General features: G+C 35.0%; 2 protein-coding genes across 13 annotated transcripts in view; both read left to right on the forward strand.

The window, feature by feature from the left end:
- The first annotated feature begins 828 nt into the window (after window positions 1-828).
- Window positions 829-21,343, forward strand: part of LOC149425744 (tropomyosin) — an 81,546-nt gene continuing 61,031 nt past the window's right edge. For all 12 annotated transcript variants that reach the window (XM_089641465.1, XM_089641474.1, XM_089641468.1 and 9 more), the window contains exons 1-3: window positions 829-931; window positions 15,309-15,461; window positions 17,031-17,156. In XM_089641465.1, the coding sequence (XP_089497591.1) occupies window positions 15,348-15,461; window positions 17,031-17,156 (240 nt within the window). In that variant the 5' untranslated portion in view covers window positions 829-931; window positions 15,309-15,347. The remainder of the gene's footprint in view (window positions 932-15,308; window positions 15,462-17,030; window positions 17,157-21,343) is intronic.
- On the forward strand, window positions 18,451-19,897 carry LOC149425745 (uncharacterized). The gene has a single exon (XM_089641462.1). It carries the CDS (start codon window positions 18,713-18,715, stop codon window positions 19,811-19,813), a length of 1,101 nt encoding a protein of 366 aa, XP_089497588.1. The 5' UTR covers window positions 18,451-18,712; the 3' UTR covers window positions 19,814-19,897.

The raw sequence follows: 21,343 nt of genomic DNA on the forward strand, positions 1-21,343 counted from the left end.
TCGAATGTTCTAACAATTTCTAGAGGGCGAAAATTCCAGCCCTTATATCTTCAAAAGCACGCCCTTCAGGTAAAAACGGGAACCTTCTTCGTGGATGGGGGATAGAGGGCTACCACACCATATGATTCCCTTGATCGTACCGGGACTTGTTTCTGAGTTTTAGCGGCACGCACATTGTACACTTACTTTTATAATACATATTGATTAAATAACAAATATTATGTAAAATATATGTTTTATAATTAAGTAGTTAGATATTTTAGTAGGTACTTACCCACTTAAAACTGTAATGATTTCACACGAAATTTTGGTTTCGATTTATTAAACGTGAGAAAATTAAAAAATTACTGCATTTTAACAAAAACACTTCATATTTTAGTAATACTTCGTTCAATTTTAAATCAGTTTGTCTGAAATGTCTTGCTGAAAAAATCGAGGTTTGTGTTGCCGTTGAACTCTGGCGCCACAAATTTGCATACCTGTCTCTTTTTGGTGGAACTATTTTCAAGTCGTCATTTCCATCATGAGCTATCGAGCATGTACATATCTTTTATAAATGGGACATAGTTTCATTTCTTCTATATGGAAAATAGTTTTGAAATACTTTCCCATGATACGTAGGTATGTAAATTATATAGTAAACTGTGAAAATAGTACAAAAATGCAAGCTCCAAACGTGAGATATGATACGTGAGAATGGCACCGTATCTTCTGAATTTCCACACGATTTTTCCCGCCTCTGCCGCAGCAGCTGCCAGGGGTGATAATCCGCGGCCCGCGAACGTGATAGTAGTGGGCGGGGGCGTGGAGGGGGGCAGGGGCGCTCAGAGGGGGCATGCCCTTACCGGGTGCCGTAAGACGATACCGCCAAGCTGCCGACAGTCGTGTACTCAGTCGCGAGGTGATAGCATCGAAGAGCTAAGCTCTTGACGTAAGTAACTACTTTCGAAGTCAATCCTCGATCTATCTAAAACTAATTATCTTCGCTGGTGAAAATTCCCTCATATACCATTAAACGCAGGAAATCTCAGTGCAGATAAATATATTGATATTCACAAAATCACAGTACCTACGCTTATTTTGGAAATCGCAAAACCACAGTACGCATATTTTGAAAATCGTGAAAGAATACAAATTTTAAAGTTTGCATAAATAATGAAATACATTTAATTTAAAAACTAAACGCCTAACTATAATAATAGTTAACATAAAGCCAAATATTACAAAGTGAAGTTATATTTTAAAAGTTCTGTTTCTGCGAGGTTTTTGTGCATATTTGTGAAATAATATTATATTATAACGTCATTGTATTTATAATATTTTAAACCATTGTTTTTGGGATTGGTAAGTATGAATCCTATTTTATTATTATCTGAAGGTGCTCTCATTTATCATATCTGTAGGATGAGGTTTAGTAGAAATGGATTAAAAAAGTTTTAAAATAGATTGATCTTTTTTAAGAGTACGGCTTTTTTTTCTTCATATTTTGATAGGTTTAGGAAATTGTATCATGTTACTTATATCGGCTAAAATTAATGACGTACAATTATTATTGTAAGTAATAATTGCCTCATAGTCAAATATATGTATCCACAAGGAAATTATCTACATAATGTGTGACAGATGAGTCTCTAATTAGAAACAATTTAAGAAAACTTGTCCGATAATGATTTTTAAATGATGACATTCGAGACGAAATTTTAAATGACAATTTGTTAATTAAGTAATATGATTCAATGCATTTAACATTCCGCTTGATGCTGCTCATATTAAAATAACTCGATATGTTTGCATTTCCCGTACAAAATGTATTTTAAAACATCTCTCGAAAACTTGGCTTAACTCCAAAACAGGCCGCCATGTTTGAATTCAAAGAGCGGGATATTTTCATATTTTATTTTTTCCACGCATGCGCGCTAATGTACCTATCCTTAACAGTTTAAGATGGCTATCAATCCACATAATATTATTATATATTCATTGATATAGTACAACACTGTCGGGTGGGAACTGGGAGTATTTATAGTAGGTACCTATATTATTTATATCTTCTCTTTTCCGGTCTGCAAAGTTTACTCCAAATAGTCCGAAGTAAGAAGACCCGGTCAATGTTCTGTGGAAATTATTATTCACAACGGCTGCGTTTATTACAAGTTTGAATACAGAAAATTCCATACTGAAATAAACTGTTATTATAAATGTGAGTAGGTACTTGGAATTTGTTACATTTAATGTATTTAAATATAAATATTTGCATATTGTTGTGATTTATACGACGTAAACAGTGACTTTTAAGGAGATGGAGTAAATGTAATATTTATATCAAATTAATCTATTTTTAGCTTTGTATATATTTCTGTCGTTTATCTATTTGATATTAGCAGTTTCTGTCAGTATCGCTATGATATGTTTTGAAAGTAGATCTGGATAGATAGTAAATTGGCAAACCATCCTCTTTCCCATCTTCTTGTATTTTTTGTGCATGGCAACATTATCTAATCGGGGAAGCAACTTTTTTTTCTGGATTATTATTATTATTATGTGTGTCGTAGACATCAAATTATTATTGTATCACATAGAAATGCAAGAATGTTTGAACATTATTTGTTTTTATTCCAAAAAAACTGGTGCTCGGAACCTAACTCGAATAAATATATAACGCACGTTGTAATCACAAATCATTTTTAATTAAACTTAAATAATAAATTGTATGCACCTTATTATTAAATAAAAATAAGCTTAAAATAATAAAATGTTTTCTTAAACAACTGTGTTTACAGCTTATATGTTGAAATGGTATTTCTTTTTGTCCAAGATAATGAAATGCTTACAAAACAGATTATCTACTAAACAGATGACAGCAATAAAACTAGACAACAACCATAGGTATATAAATAGTAAGCATAGTTGTCCGGTATCTCTTCAATACCTTCCACCTGTCATTTCAGGCTGCTGCCACACGCAAAGCTCACATCAAAAGTTAATGTACAGCGCATCATCTTTTCTACCGACACACGACGCTATCAAATATTTCTTCCTATGGTAGGAGAGGGGGTCAGTTGAATTCGAGAGCGGCCGAGGAACATAATTTCATGTCAAAGTGACAACTTTACTTACTGACAGCTTGAGCGCGTTTTCGAAATGGATGATACTTGTCGCCTATTGCTGGATCTGTTGGACAGCTCATCCTCAGATGATGATGCCGCCAACTATATAATTATAAATGCTATTTATAAACTTTTTAGATTTTAAACAATCTGCGCGTAAATAGCGCATTTTCACATAACCTCTCCGTCGAATCAGGAAATTCGCAGTTCGCACGCCGATCGACGAAAGCGACATATAATAAATTATTGTAAAATAAGTTCACGTCGATTTCCAAAAATGTCGAAGGCAAAGGCGGCAAGGACCAACACCAGGGCAGGGAATGAGAAGAGAGCACGAGAGCTGACGAGAGCAAACCAGATTACCCAGGAAAACAATTGAAAACAATCAACAAACGAACAAACTAGAAGCTTCTCTATGTAGGTATCAGGCCGTCCAACTTTATCAAAAAACCGAATGATATTATACCATATAAACATACTGAGTCAAAAATATGATTAATTTTGAAAGGGCGAAAATTTGTTTACTTCAAATTCAAATATTGATTATATTTATATTTTAAATATATGTGAAGTATGTTTGCCAAATAAAGTTTTTTTATGTTTCTAAATTTACTAGCACACATGACGATATGAGCTAACATAATAAATAAGAAATGCATTATTAGGCTGCTTATGTCATGGCTGTCAAAGGGAACACGGAACTTAGTTGGTAGCTCCGTAATTAAAATGACCCCCTCTCCTTTTTACGGCGGAGAGGGGGACGCATAACTTTTCAAATATCGCGTCGGGAGCGGTTACGTAAAATAAATTCGGTTAGCGAAGTTCAGAACCACACTTATAGCGCGTTATCTTTTTACGTGTGTCGGGTCTGTATGGGATTGTATGGCGAGCGCTATTGTGCTTTATATTATCTGTTGATGTGAGCTTTGCGTGTGGCAGCACCATCATTCCATTGACAATTCATAATAATTCCGCCATCCAAATATCATAATGTAGAACCTTTACACAAAAATTACATTTCTGTTGGTTTGTAGGTAAGTAGGTACCAACCGCAGAAGATCATAGATTTATCTGTGGTACCAACATTATTTTTTTTATAGCCGTACAGAATCCTGTTGACATTAGAGTTTTTTTCTGTCTTTGTCGCAGCTCGCAGCAATGCACTGCATATGAATTAAAATGATAATCATTTCACAATTTTTCTGTCAGTTGTTAAACAGTTCGTGAGTCGTGATCTATCGATGTCAGCAATGGCGACATTTTCAACATTGTTCTCACGAAAAAATCACGACCGAACTGAAATGTAGACACAGTACAACAGGCCACTGGTTTACCGTTTCGTATATTCTGATCAGGGAAGGGTCAGACAGTGGGTAGGTACCTACCTACTTATTACAGTAAAATAGGTACTGATTCGGTACCCACTTACTTACTAAAATCTTTTTCAATATTTAAGTTTTATTTTTTATGACTGGTCTAACCACTTTTCCACGGTTTACCAGATTTACAGTTTGAGGTTACTAAATAAAAATATCTCCATTAAGTACTAAGTACTTGCTTTCAAAATTCTTCTGATTTTGCTTATTTTTAGTCTGGTAACACCACTTTTCAATATCCTACCCAGGTTTGCATTTTTAAGGTTCTTATTTTAAATTAGGTATCATTAATTTCCAAAGTGCAAGATTTTGTAGATTTTTAAGAATATGCCTTTTATTATTACTGAAGACAGAGAGATACACCGTTAGAAATGATTTGTGAGCATGTCTGATGTGCCAGAAGTAAGATCAAATACCCCCTATTTTGGGTGAAATTGATAAAACGTTTTGAACTATCTAAATTGTATAGATTTGAATGGAAACAGATTCACCACTAACTTAGTACCTTTTGGTTCTAGACCATTAAGCACGCGGTCCGTCTCTCTTATAATTGCCTGAAATTGTATATCGCCATCCCATTTGAATTTCGTAATCATGGTGAAATACAGTTTTGTATGGAAATATAGGTCCAAATTGGGCTTATATTTGGATAACGAAACAGCTCACAAGGCACCACTTCTTGTGTTATTTTTTTATTGTATGTGTGTCTGTTCAATGAACTCCGGTTCAATGAACTCTAGTTAGAACTCTGATTTGCTTTGAATGTAAGTGTCATTTTCATTTCAAAATTGAAACTTCGGGGGGTGATTCAACATGATTTTAGAAGTAAAAAATATAAACAACTTTTTCGTACTTAAAATAGTAGCTATTGAATGAATGCCGCTGTTCTTACAATAGTTGGTGGTGTAATGCCCTGCATTGTTCCCTTCCAAGCAGTTGATCGAGGTTCGATTCTCGGCTACATTCATTTCAAAATATACCTACTACATTATTTTTTTTATTTTGAAAAAATTGTTTTTTTTTCACCGGCCAGTTCTTAAATAAACATAGATGTAAATTTTTCAAATCTATTAGTATTTCTTAGAAAGTAATTAGTATCATTCTCAAGCCATATAATATGCTCTAAATGCGAGTATAATCAAATGCATCCGTTTGACCACAATTCGGCACTGTTTACGCAAATGACTAATCCGAGGCGGCCCGGATAGCAGGAATTCCAGGAGGTATGAAGTGCAATGAGTCAGTGGTGGCAGCTGATCGTGCATGCTAATTAAGCACGCAGCTCGAATCGAGTCCCAGTTGAGGGTTGAGGTAATCTGTGCCAATTCGCTCATCTAAATGTCATCCTCCAATTACTCTGCCTGGCATAACTGTAGTTACAGTACTTTTAACAGAACTTACCTATGTTGATTCGAAAGTTGTAATGGAAAAAAACCTTATATTCGAACTAGGTACTAATATGTCAAGTTTTTGGTCAAAGCATTGTACACTACACTTTTTTTGATTAGCGTGTTGTAAAAGCAGAAAAATGTGCCTTATATCATCCACATTCTCGTAAAAAATACTTTAAAATTATATATATGTATAAATGGCAACATATCGATTTATGAATGCGAAAATCATAAATTTCCCCTTTTTCACGAAATCTGTCAAAATATGTCAAAAATGACACTTTTATCCTCTCAAGATTTCAGTATCTTGATTGAACATTTATTTTTACTTCTCGTAAAAATCTATTTATTTATATACAGATTTTTATATATAAATATATATATCTCATGTATGACGTCACGCGTACCCCGTCAGATTTCTATCGTTTTGGCGGGCTTTGAAAAATGCGAAACTAACGAAAATTATTTTAAATGAGTAGATATTTTAAATTTATTAAGAATCTCTTCAAATTATTATTAATCCGGTTAAAAACGGGATTTGCGGCCATTTCCTGATAAATTTTTACTAAATTCCTAATATATCGGAACACGTATTCATTTGCCTTGATAGATAAAATACTATGAGTTTGATGAATACGTGTTCCGACATAAGTATATTCATATTTACTAAAAGTTTACTTGGAAACCCATTAATTCACTCGTTAAGGGCCTGCAATCCCGTTTTTAATGCCTCCAATTAATATTTTACATTCTTGCTTCTGAATGTTGAATTCGAACAGAAAAAATATGAAGTAAAAATATTTGGTTACTGTTTACAAACGTCGCATAGTTAATTAATTAATCGTACCCGTATCACATACATAACATGTGACTTATCTAAGTTAGAACCGAAATTCAACACTTATTTATCATCTCTCTAGCGAGCCGTTTATAATATGCCAACTTATCTATTTCTTCTCAGAACGAATCTACTTAAAAATAGATTCTTATCTTTATAAAACAAAACGTTTCGCATTGCTAAAACTTTGTTGGAGGTACTTACTTACCTACCTGTTAGTTTCACGTTTCACCACCAGGCAGCGCTCGAGATTTCAAACACCCTTTTCTGGAAACCATTTTCTTATTGTATTTCTTAAAATACGGAGTAAAACACAACATGGCGCCTTGCATAATTTTTTTGTCAATCAAACGTATTTTTCTTTGTGGTTCATATTAGAAATGTTATTGCGAACTGAAAATAGATTCATTGGCTTAAAAACTTCGAACGCAATGATGTGAAAGTATCCACTGTTTTTACTGCTTTATATCCAACATATTTTCTGCTGCATATTCGTGATAAAGGTTCAAAGGTAATTCTTGCAAGGTTGGGAAGATTAAATACGTCTACAGATGAATATGAGTTCTTACAGCGTAATACGCAATATTGTATTTCAGATGTCCCAAAAGACATTTATCCGAATCATTGTCTTATGTCATCACGACTTTTACATTTGTGTACCTAAAGTAAACAGAAGCAGAATACACGATGCAAACCATGGATCGATATAAATACTCCTCAAAAACTTGGAATAATTGTGTTACCTATAATTATTATTTTTATTTACAAACAAATTTACAGCATCAGGAAAACGAACCAGGACTTTCGCGCCATTTTGTAGTACTTACTTGAAAATCACTTACTACGTTGGCATTTTTTCCTCGCTTAGAGTGAGTAGATTCCCACTGATAACGGCTTAGAATCATCATTATATCGCATTTGTACCTACCCATTATAATTAATATTCTTTATAATATCGACAAGTTAGTGCAGTGTTTGCTTTTATCAAAAGTATTTTAATGCGCGGGCAAGATGGATCGGATAAATATGGCCTTTACTTTTGCCAACGCGAAACCCAATCAGATGTCTTAATCATTTTATGCATCACTAACGAAGCGTTAACAAATAAATCCCTGGTAATTACAGTAAATTAAAATTTTAAATTCAAAATGAAGAGTCAAGTTACAGCCAGTTTTATATTATATATATTTTTATTTTTATTTTTTTTATTCTAGATAAAAGAAAATTACATTTTTCACTTATTTAACTAGAAATAACATATATATTACACATAAATATATTACACACTGATATTATTCACTTTCATTGTTTTGTTGATTGAGCATAAAACTGAGCACTTTTTTTTTTAAATTTACCTATACTTTTTTCATTTTTAATTTCGTCTGGGAGGCAATTGTATATGTTGCTTCCCTCGTAACCAATGGATTGCTTGCCATAATAAGTATGTAGATATGGTGTTTAAATGTATTTTATCGTGTAAAGTGTGTGTGTACTTGGGACGTTTTAATGAGTTCTGTATTTGTATGTATGAGTTTATTATTTATTTTGTAAATAAGAAGACATGTATTATATTCATATAATTTTCTTAATTTTAATAGTTTTGTTTCCATATATAATTTTTTTGTTGATGTTCTAGATTTGAAGTGAAATAGTTTTTTGATTACTTTGTTTTGTGTTACCTGTAGTTCGTTTATATATGTTTCACATGTATTTCCCCAGATTTCAACCAAGTAGTTTAAATGTGAGTGTACGAGGCTATAATATAAACCTTTTTTAATTTTATTTGGTAACAGATATGATATCCGGCTGAATACGCTAATTAAGGGGGTGATTTTATCTTTAATATCTTGAATATGCTGTTTAAAAGTTAGGTGTTTATCAATGCACAGTCCAAGATATTTCTCCTGTATCAGGATTTGCAGGTTGTTATTTTCAATTTTTAAGGGTACATGAGGAGGAATTATTTTACGAGTTGAACTTAAAATCATGTATCCTGTTTTTTTAACATTCATTGTTAATATATTTGATTGGAGCCATTATACAACCATTATACTTTGAATTTTTGACACATTGCTACCCAAGTCTCTTGTATGGGTATATTGAATATTAACCCCGCTGGTTAATGTAGACGGGCGGACCATGACGTGCACCGTAGACGGTTCGTGAATATTTAAGATAGGTGAATCATTTGTATTCTACATTTTCCGGAATGTTTGCAATAAGTTGCATTATTTGGGTATAACACGAAGGACCGCTACAGTCCTGTAATTTTGAAGTTAGGTAGATAGGTACTTACTATAATTTTTAATGATAATTGTTTCTTTCAACTTTAAATGACATTTTACAATGCTGCAGATTTTCAGCCTCTGTATAAACCACTTTTAATCAATAATAATTTTTATGTTTCAAAGCCAATCGTTCGGAGTATTCGTAAGGATTATTATAATTATTTAGCCATTGGCTTTGAAACGTGTAGATTATTAATTATTATTGATTAAAAAGTGGTGTACACAAAGTATTTTGTTTTCATATAATTAAAATGACGTTACGAAGTAATTTTGCAACTATTCAAGGATAATAATACTAAATAAATTAGCAAAACTCATTTTTCTCCGTGCAGTGTTGAAAGTTTCAAAATGTCTTTCTAACTAGTTTGGAATGAAATGATATGTCTGGAATTTATAGGTAAACCGAATAATTCTTAGCTCGCAATGTAATTTACATTTATCCAAATCTTCTTTATAAGTCGCTCTGAAAAATATTGATATTTGTCTTTTTTGGCTCGAAGCAGAATTTTTCGAAATAATTTCGAAGTGTTTAGTCCATTGTGGAAATGGTAGGTTAAAACTCATGAATTTGTCCTCACATTGTATTGTATTCGAATAAAAACAGTTGTTTCTTAATGAATAATATATGAAGTATTTAAATTATCAACACTAAGTACGTGCGTGTAAAGTAATTTAAAAAAGACCAACAGTATTCTATTTCGTTCGTGCCTCAAATGAAACTATGTTATCGAAATGGACGTGTGACTAGTTTGTCAGGAAAGTTGATAAATTCTTCACGTTTCGATTAAAACGCTCACTAATATAATTTAAATCGAAATAAAAATAAAGCACGTTTAAAAACAAACATTTTATATATATTTTTATTCTAATAGTGCTAAGCGAACAGGAAATGATTTGTTTAAATTCATATATGTCACAAATTTATTTGTTTGTGTCTGAGTAATACACATTAGACATATGTTATATTACAAATAGGTTATATTAATAATATAAAAATATATTGCACGGAATGTAAATCATATTTATGTGGTTATCAAACCGCATCAGACTTTCTTTCTAAAAATGGAGAATGATTGAATTGACGATGAAACATTTGTGATACATATGTTTATTTAATAAATCAATTTATACAACTTCCGGTAAAAAAAATGAAGAATTCCTTTAAAGGTTAGGTACCGACTTGAATTGTAGATCCAACTTTAATGAAGTCAACATTTATAATTAGAACTACTAATTCACATTCATTTCTCACACAATGAAAACGCCATATATTCAACTAATTTATATAGAATAAATACCTACCACAATGAAAGTATTAGCCGACTGCATCAGGTTAATGTCAGATTATATGGTACCTATTCCACTAATTTATATAGAATAAGTACCTACCATAATGAAAATATTAGCCGACTGAATTAGGTTAATGTTAAATTACAAATTAGGTAGGTACCTATTCAACTAAAATATATTTTCTAAATACCTACCTTATAATGAAATAATTAATTAAACTAATTTAAATCAGGCCTCGAATCACGGGAATGGGTACAAAAATGTATTTATGTTAGGGTGTAAGACTATATTTTCCATTTTTTTGCGATGTATATAAACATTGAGGAATTTAATGAGAATGAATGTTTGAATTTGATCAAAACTTAGTCGATAGTGTGGGTGACCTAAAGCTCGGTAAATGAGTGATAGCATCAATACATTATATTATTGTTTTAATGAGAAATAATATATTAATTCTGTTTCTTTTGTACGGTATTATCTTTTTACTATAAGACAGCCAATCTTACGTGGTTTTTGACATATTGCGACCGCTGACCTTGAGTTGGGTACCTACCAATACTTACCTGCAGTAAGTAAAGGTCCGTTTCGCAATAAATACAACGTGTTCATCAGACGGGTAATACCTACCTGTCTGCTTGCCCCGTTGCAGAATGCACTAACAACAACGCTTTATTTCTCTTTTGTAGTCACGTATCGAGTTCAGAATAACATTATAATCGGTAGCCTATAGGCAAAGTTAGTAGAAAATGTATTCAAACAAGGTTGGCAAGCACGTGACGTAGATCCAGAAGATCTAGAAGTCCAGTTGGAGACCCAAAGGTACGATCTCTTTCACTTTTCACTAGGTATATAATATTATTTTTGGTAAATCTAACCTTTTATTCCGCTCAATAGTTTTAACATAATAATTAGTATAATATATATTACCAACGCATTTTAAATAAATCATTGCAAATGTATTCCGAGTCGCTTGACGCCACTTGTATTGCAGTAAATTAAAATCTCCCAGTGGAAAATGGGCTTCTACGTCACGACCTTCTAGCCAATCACCGCTCTACCCCTGCGAGGAGCTAACCTTGTTAAAAAAAATTTCTCCGAACCTTGGCCGATAGGTATCTACCTGCCTAGCGAGATGCGCAATTCTTTCCTTGAATTATTCTCTTTGAACTATTCTTAAATTTGAATTATTTTACACTGTCATCCAAGGAAATAATATTACGTTGAGTACAAATGCATACAGAAAAATGGATTAATTTTACTGGCGAGTGTATCGATAAAAGGCTTACGTCCATCATGTGTTTGCAAAACCACTTGACATGCAATGTTATGTTCTAATTCAAAATGCAATTCCTCTTTTCTTTGCGGAGTAGGTAGTTCGCTCTCATCTCTGCGGTCCATTTCCCGCCAATAGCAGGAAGCGCCGTAAATCGCAGCGGCGCACACGCAAATCACGAAAACGTCTGAAAAAAGAACCATCATGCCGTAAACGTCTGAATAACTCTTTTCCGCTGTAAATGCTCGGGTGATCCCGTCGTCTTGCATTTCTTAAGGCCCCGTAGTAAGCGTTCAAAGATGCTTTGAAAGGAAGATAATGTAAATACGAATGTTAGAGGGAGTGCACTAAAAAGGATAATAATTAACCGAAAATGGTGAAAATATTTAATAAAACATGACTCATTTGAAATAGAGCAAAAACCTCTCGATCAATGCTTTAGTTGCATTTAAAGATACACTGTTAATTTTTTCATGCCTATAACATATAAAAAACAGAACAAAATATTTTTAATAATTTCCGGAACTTACATTGCGATTTTTTTTCCATCGAGGGAATTTCATATTATGAACTTTTCGGTATAAGAAATGTAGATATTATCTTTAAAAATAACTTTTTTTTAACATAAAGAGCTAACGGGAAACAATCGGTAGAAATTGGGTTTGCTGGGGCTTAAAGCCTGTGACAGACGACGCTATAAGCGCGCTATATTTGGGTATATTTCAGCGTATCGCTCGCCATATATTCCCATTGGTAGTTGTATGGTGAGCTATACGTTGAAATGGGCCATCAGCGTATGGCGTAAGGGTACGTATACATTTGCGAACCGTACCGCGAGTTACGGGAAAGGAACGAATCAACTGCAAGCGACGTTTCGCGCCATTTGCGGTTGCTTCGTTTCTTTTCCATAAGTTGAGGTTCAGTTCGGCAGTTCGGCTCGCGGATGTATACGTAGCATTATGTGTCGCCTATCTAAATCATTATTATCCTCCTAATTATCAAAAAATACGAATAACTACATGGTAACATTTTAGGCTTTTTATTTTTAAATTAGAAAAAACGTGACCTACGCACTTAGGTACTATCGTGTTTTCATGCGTATGTAGTTACCTAATTGTTTTTTTTTTTTTAATTATTTAAATACCTCAATAGTAAAACATTAATGTTAGACATTATTACTAAAATTACGCCCCCGCGCGATTGTAATGATAAAGTGAGGCTTAAGTGGATTCATTATTATTGGCGTAATATCCACCAATTAACTATACATATTATAACAAATAATTGTAAGCAATAATTAATCATCCGAAATACTAATACAAATTGAAAATATCTCCCGAGTAAAAATAAATGCCGCCAACGGGAATTGAACCCGTGCCATGTCGGCTTATTTCCAACCCTACTAACCCTAAATATGTACTAGTACCTCAATCAACAATTACTGCTTATTTTTTACTCGGGAGATATTTTCAATTTGTATTAGTATTTCGGATGACTAATTATTGCTTATAATTATTTGTTATCCTTTATGCTATGCATAAAACCTTGTCTTATAAACGTTAGTTTATCATTAAAAAATAATATAAATATTATTTTTAAGGTTTGCAACACCATTCTAAATGCCATTTATAAATATATATATATTATGTCGGCATTGCCTACTAACTGCCAGGTAGCCATTTAAAAAGATTTCAGCTGTCCAAACATTTTTACAATGAATGTACGAATTAACAAGAATAATATTTTTATTTGTGTTATGATTACACATTTCTGACTCATCGTGTTGACATTTATGCATAAGGTTACAACTAGTTAATTAATAAAAACTGTGTTGCTTGCGTTTAATTATTTTTATATAGCAGCACTTTTAATTGTAGTTCTATGTTTTCGGGGCATTCTAATCAGAATTTAAAAAAGGGAGAGTTACAGCACGCATTTTTATACACTTATTTCGGAAAATAATTGAAGGATTTTCATTATTACAATACGAAGTTAGGTAGGTAGAAAATTATCAGTGTCGTGTATACCTATACAGGGTGTATCGGCAAGTACCCGACAAACTTTAACCAGCTATTCCTTAGCACATTTGGAGTAAAAAATATTATGGGCGCTTTGCTCTCCGGTAACATTTTTTTTCCATTAAAAACAAAAAATAAATAAAAAATCTACACTCCGTCACTGTCATTTGCATTGTTTCTCGTGTTCAACAGCTGTTATTAGCAAGTGTGTCAATAAGTGTCCTCGCTCTTTCTTACACACTAAATAATAATAGTTAAAAATTTCGTTGTGATTGTAAAAGCGCGCCAACGTAGGTACGTACGTACATTATTCAAGGAAACTCGAACAAAATATTGCCAGACGGGTTTTCAAACTTTGACAAAGGATAAAACATTGGTGACATGTGGTGAAAATATGAATAGTACATTTTTTAAAAAAATGTTACCGGACAGAAAAGTGCCCATAACATTTTTTACTCCAAATGTGCTAAGGAATAGCTGGTTAAAGTTTGTCGGGTACGTGCCGATACACCCTGTATAGGAAAGCTGTGTCGCTGGTCGCTGTGTTTAGTTTTGGTATGAATTGTGCATTGAATATTTCAAAATGACCTTTTAATTATTTCACTAAAATTTGTTAATTTGTCAAAAAAAAACAATTTATCAATCCTTAACGATTGTCACTTAAAATATATTCACAATTATTTGGAAAAGATACTTGTCGATTAATTTTCTTTTATTTATTTGTTATTGGATTTAATACGTAGAAACATATTTTAAAAATAATCTATATTTATTATTATAAGAAGTAGAGTACCTGTCGCTGGCTCTATTTTTATAAAAATATACAGTTTATTCCGAGATTGATGAAATGTTGCACACTTGATCTTCTGACCGGCCAATGTGTGGGTCCCACCAAGAGTGTGAGTTCAATTCATCGGCTGGCTAAGTCCTCCATCACGACACAAGCAAAATTTTCTGCTTAAATGCAAAGCAGAATTAGAAACTCACTTCCTGATAAAATTCTGTGTACTCTGGATGTCCAGTATAAGTGAAAAATTTATGTCCTCATCTGATTTCTGATGAAAAATTCTGTTAGTTTCTAATTCTGTTAGTTATTTACATTTTCATGCGTAAGTACCTACTGATAATGGTCATTTATAAATCCGAGGATTTATAAAAAAAATAAAAAATATTGCTTTATGCTGTAAAACAAAAGATATTCTCTAGGAAAAATTCTAATGATTTATTCCAACAAGCACCCTCAGATAATATTAAAATAGGTACTTCTATGTACATACTTGGCTATTGTACTTATTATGAAATTCCAGATAGGCATGTATATACTCGTATACATACCAGCTATCTGAAATATTAATTTTTATAACGGGAAATATATACCTACAAACCGACATGTCTGCAGCCGGGGGGTCGCTAGTGTACATTTTGTGTAAACAATAATAATAATTTAGAATTAGTTCGTCCGTTCGTTAGTTCCTCTTTCGGCCGCCTGCATAGATGAGTTTGTCAAGGTGTAAATCTCCATTACTTCCCATGTTAAAACCACAGTTAAAAAAAAGTTATTAAAAATGATTCGTTAAATTTTAAATTTATACCCATCTAATGTAAAATAAAGTATATAGAACTCAAAACGCGCAAAAGAGAACGGTTTAATCTAACAATTTAGTTTTAGAAGTGAGATATTTATGTACTATAATTCTGAGATTAATTTTGATTTTTTGTGTTTCCAGTTTTTGCATCAGACCAAGAGCTAACAAAACACATCCAAAATGGACGCGATCAAGAAGAAGATGCAAGCGATGAAGCTGGAGAAGGACAACGCCATGGACCGCGCGCTCATGTGCGAACAGCAGGCCAAGGATGCTAACCTGCGCGCCGAGAAGGTACCTACCCCTTCATTAGACCTTTTATATCCGTTCAATATCCCTTTATAAATGACAAATATCTTCAGTATCTCCAAAAGCCCTTCGACACCCCTTCAAAACCCGTTAAAAATCTCTTTAACGCTTCTTCTATACCCCGTTAAAACCCCCTCAACACCCATTCAATACTCTTGAACACCTTCAATACTCCTTTAACTCCTCTTCAGTATATCCTTAAGATTCTTTCAATACCTACTCCTTTCAAGCATCCCTTCCAGAACTCTTCAATTTTATCAACAACCCTTTAACACGCCTTCAACATCAGTTAAATATCCCTTTAACACCCCTTCTATACCCATTTTAAATACCCCTCAACACCCATTCAAAACTCCTTAAACATCTGTTCAGAACCTCCTCAACATCCGTTCAATACCTCTTTGACACCCCTTTCCACATCTCTTCAATCCTTTCAACATACCCTCACCACCCATTTAAAATTATTTAAAAACTGTGATTCGTAAGAATACCCACTTTAATTTCCGATGAAAAACGACCAGTCTTCCAGTTGATGATCAGACAAGCTTTATCCTTTTTTAACTTTCAAATATCCATACATTAGAATGACGGCCTTTTCTCAACTTTGAAATGAAGCCAGCGCGGCGGAATTGCATTAGCGTATCGTCTTGCAAGAACTAAAGAGATTTAACTGGTGCATACAATTTTAAGCATGCGCGGATATTAATGTGTGAAGGGTGATTAATTATTCTCAAGTAGCTATCTGCCTGTAGTCTGTATGCACCACCGCCTTGTAAATTGAACCATTATTTTACATTTCTTTTGTAATTCCATTCAATTAACCTGAATAACTGCATCGCAGCATCCGTAGTGCATGTAGAACTCATCACGCAGTAAAGCAGTTAGATTAGGTAGACACGGCCGATAATAATGAAGTGTTTCTCGGATGCTTGGACACATTGGACAACCATTAAAATCTCTCCATTTTTTTCTCGACGAATAGTTGAAATTTTATTGGACATTTGTACAAGAATTCGTATACTTTACGTCGTTTTCTATTGCTGTTTGTAACAAGCGAGTTCTATATAAGTTACCGTCGAAAACCAATTTCTTGTTTCCATTAATATGCCGTAAACTTATTTCCGATAGCTGGAAATTTTCTATTTACTATTCGACGCTTATACTACCCAGAGTTCCATTCCAGTATTCCAGTTTGCCCCTTTTCCAAATTCCGATCGATTCGGGGTGAAAAAATAGAAAATTTCTTTATGAAACCGCGTGCTTTAAACTTGGTATCGAAAGAAAGAGTAAAAAATATGGTGCTACCTTAAAACAATGAAGTTTTAAAAGTAGTTATTGACAAATGCAATCAGTTTCTTTATTTGCCATTACCTTTCAATATATATAATTTGAAATATTTAGGTACCTATTTTGTCTTTGGCTAGCTATATATTTATGCAGGGTTGTTCTGGTCACAAAGAGTTCGGGGTGAAGAACATTATATCATATCTTGAAAAATGTGACGTTTCGATAGATTTAATTAGTTTACTAAAAATATGGTTTTTTGATGAACAGGCCGAGGAGGAGGCTCGTTCTCTACAGAAGAAGATCCAGTCTATTGAGAACGACCTCGACCAGACTCAGGAAGCACTCATGCAAGTCAACGCCAAGCTTGAGGAGAAGGACAAGGCTCTGCAGAACGTAAGTACCCACACACTATCAACTGATCTATTTCTTGAGATCATACGGAACTGATGGTCCATAAATGATACTAAGTATTATCAGATTATACCATTTTAATCAAAAAATAACTTGTTACGTTCCTGCGAAAGAAAGCGGAATATGCTTTGAATCGTACCAGTGGAAATCCACTATCCAGAATTGATGATCTGGTTTGCTCAAATCTTCTGTGTTATTTATTCTTCTGCTCCCCGATACCCTTTGTCTGACTAAATCTCTTTATGCGAGGGATGTCATAAGATCTTTTGCTCCGGGCAACTGAGACTCTTGTGTAGTCATCTCATAGGAAAAGATAATTTTTCACGTGCTCATATGTTAGTTCATTTCTGAAATGATCGGTATATTGTTTTGTAGTTACTTCGTGTTATAATACAAACTTTACGTCACAAAAAATATTTTTTAAGGTCTAAAGTTTATTGAGCAATTTGAAGATTTTATTATATCACCTACATAATGTAGAGATGATACAGTTAAAAATGCAAGCAAAAACCTTGTGAAAGCTCATTGAGTCATGATTTTGTATAAGTAGGTAGGAATATAGCTGATGGTGATGTATTAATAATCTAAAAAAATGTGGGGTTTTATGAATATATTTATGTTTTTTTTATGAAATTCGCACGCGTCCGCCATCTGTTGGTATTAATTAAAGGCTAAAAGAATGATTGTCGCTAAATTCAAAAGTGTTGAAACATGAATGACTTCAGTTATTAGGAATTTGGGTTTTTATGTCGCTGGCAGAAGTCCAGCGGAATTACACTAAAAATTTCCTGAATGACCTATTTTTATTACCCTTGAAATACTTCTGGTTTTTCAAGTTGATAACAGGCCCATAGGCAGAAAACGGATTTACAATAGGATCCCATCTTTTTAAAATAAATTTATTCGATACAAATATTAAAAAAAAATAATATAATATACCTACGTCGTCCTTTAAAAATCCTTCATGCAATGAGATAATATTTTAACAGTATATAAAGAAATTCATTGATTAATTTATTTAATGTGTCCAGTTATTGTACTAAACTCAAATAGTTGTGCTCTGGAAGTCTAAAGGCAAGAATCATCTCAAGTGAGGAGAGTCTGGGCGCGAGGTCTTCTCAAGTGTTCCTTGTTCTATTTGTGGAGAATTCTCTGGCGGTGCCAAATATGGCGGCGCGCGGCTCTTGTTTCGGAGGATTGTATTAATAGCCCATCACGCACGCCGGCCGCGTGGCCGCCCTGGCCCCTGGTCGCGTACATCATCGACTATGTATATCGATGAATGATGAGGTAAACCGTTTTCCTGTTCCTTACACTTTTTGCTAGGTTGCCAAAATGCTCATCTGCACTCCCGACCCACATGAGTTACTTTCCTGGAGTCGAAGTGTTCGGAGTCTCCTCCGCGCTTCAACTACACTGGAATCCCATACGAGTCAAATCATAATTTTATCGGAATCAAACTCCCGAATCTAGATTACGATTTATAATAAAAGAATCAGTATAATTAAACATTATTTAAAGTTTGACAACTTGGCGCGATGTTTTCGAATCGGGGAGCTGCCAACATTCAGTACAAGTCCCCTCTGTCGGGAAACGCGGCATTCGTCAAGCGGCAGGGAAAGAATAAAGTTAAAAGTTCGCGCGCTCCTGCTTTGTCCGGCGCCCGACAGATGTCTACCAACTCTAGCAACAAGCCGCGAAGCGCGCGCCGCCCGCGCAGGCGCAATGAGGCGCCGCGCACGACCTCTGACGGTCAGTCTAGGCAAAATGGCCGCGGTACTGATGGGACGGTAAAGTGCGACAGTGAAATGTCAGGCCGAAAACTCGGTTTCGGGACCGGCAAGAAGCGGGGCCACCAGCACCATCCCCGCGACAGGGGATCCCGGGTCGCCCCCTGCCAGGACGGCACCTCCGCAGAGGGTGTCGCCGCTCATGTCGAGTCGTCGGGCCACGTAACCTCAATCGCCGCTCAAACTGTTCCAAAACAATCTGACAACAAACCAGCTGATCGCGACAACAAAGTTTTGACAAACGCCTCGAGTAAACCCAAGCGAGGGAACCAGATAAACAATAACAACCCGCCGTCGGATGAACAGATTTCGAGTAAGAAGGAAAATAAAAGTGCAGTTAAATCTGACAGGACCACCGCGAATCATAACAATGACATTAGCAACGCAAACTATCGGGTAATTGATACCATCGACTTGTGCGACAGTGACTCGGACCAGCCCAAGAAGGCGGCCGAGGCTCCGAAGAAGAGAAGACCTGGCAGGAGAGACAGGGACCGTCCTCTGAAGGAGTTAAGGGATGAGATCAGGTGGGAGCCGAGAGGCTCGGCCGAGGGTTGCTCCGGGGGGGAGTGCGAAGGGGACGCGGAAGTCCCGGACCAGGACCCGGAGATAGAGGAGCTCTCCCGCTTGAGATGTCCTAGCGAGCGAGCCGAGCTGGCCGCCGAGAGAGACGCGCGAAGACGCCACAGATCGTCAGACTATCCTGGCTTGGCCTTCGGGAGCTCAATCTTCAGCTCAGATACCATGATACGGTTTTCACTTATAAGAAATGAGCTGCAGAATATCAAGAATACGGCATTGAAAAGGGTAAATATCTTTTCTATATTTATGATTCAAACCGCTGCGTGACTTGTAATGTTTGTTTTTCAATCGTTCGCAACTCTCGAGACGTCAGAACATTCCATGAGGTTTAATGACTCGCTGTGAATGAAGTCAGTGCCTCACCTAGAGCTGCGAGGCTAGGAGAGAAGGTATCCGGCACCAGGCCTCTAGCCACTAGCCAATAGCCTCCAGCCTGGCATGCATGATGCACCTCCGATTATTCGCGAAAGTAATGCAATCCGCAATGGGAATAATCCAGCTCATTATTGGTACCTTCATATTTTCTTAGCAAGCATTTTCACTCGTTCCGCTCTGACTGGCTCTGACAATCGAGAATAATTCCTTCAAATGCAGACAGCCAATCCACTTACAAAATACCCTCATAGATTACCACTTATCAACATTTAGCCATGTTATCAAGTGTGTGTGTGATAATTATAATTTTGAATAGAATCCTAATGGATTCTTATTTGCTCTAGAATTACAGCCAACTGCGTACTCTGGAGCTATTTATACCCTCGGATCGTTTTGGGGAGCGAGCGCTTTGTACAAATATTTACATTTACAAAAACAAAGCCGTGAAAGCAGACCCATCACGGCTGCTCTGTTATTTTGACTATACCAATGAAAATGTAATCAGTGAATCAGCTGGTATTATTTGTGTCAAGATGACATTCCAACGTTCCTTTGGGTACTGTCACTTTTGAAAGGTGTCACTGAGGCGCATGCGCATTGCGCGCACCCACGTGATTTTAGCATATTTGCGGTAATATCTGAAAATAACTTTTTTTTTTTAAGAAACAGGAAAAATTTCACATATTTCAAGCCATTTAAAACTAGAACAACATTTCTAGGATTCATAAAAAAAATGGTGACACTATAAAAATATTTTGTGTTTTTCAGTTAAAATATACATATATTATTTAATGCCGTGTGCCAAAACTACTACGTATTAAAATATTGTTGTCTTTTCTCTCTTCATATTAACTAATTCATGCTTTTTTATTTAATTTAATTACTATTTGGTAATTTCGATAATTAAATAAACACATACTAAATGAAATATAAATATAAAAGAAACGTAGAGTATTTTCTTCGCTGGAACATCCTGTACAGATGGAAATAGGTTTTGGGTAAAGGTTTTTTAGCTACTTCTGTACTATTACTTAATTTCAGAGTTTTTCAGCAACCTCTTTTACAATTTTCCTATAAATTAATGTAGTTACATATTTTATTGTTTTAATTTGTTTGATGCTGGGTGGGAGTTTATTACTGTAAGCAAGTATCGCAGAAGTTACACGCGCAGAGGATAGAACGACATCGCAAAGTATAGCAAAAGTTACACGCGCAGAGGGTAGAACGACATCGCGAAGTATCGCAGAAGTTACACGCGCAGAGGATAGAACGACATCGCAAAGTATCGCAGAAGTTACACGCGCAGAGGATAGAACGACATCGCAGAGGGTAGAACGACATCGCGAAGTATCGCAGAAGTTACACGCGCAGAGGATAGAACGACGTAATGCATTATTTATGCATCCGAGTAACCGTGAACAA

Source organism: Hesperophylax consimilis, chromosome 2 (genome assembly GCF_061612785.1).
Source record: "Hesperophylax consimilis isolate HC1 chromosome 2, BYU_Hcon_1.0, whole genome shotgun sequence".
NCBI lineage: Eukaryota > Metazoa > Arthropoda > Insecta > Trichoptera > Limnephilidae > Hesperophylax > Hesperophylax consimilis.

What these genes read in the sequence shown, in the direction of transcription:
- LOC149425745 (XM_089641462.1), top strand. Translation starts at nt 18,713, where the DNA reads ATGTTTTCGAATCGGGGAGCTGCCAACATTCAGTACAAGTCCCCTCTG.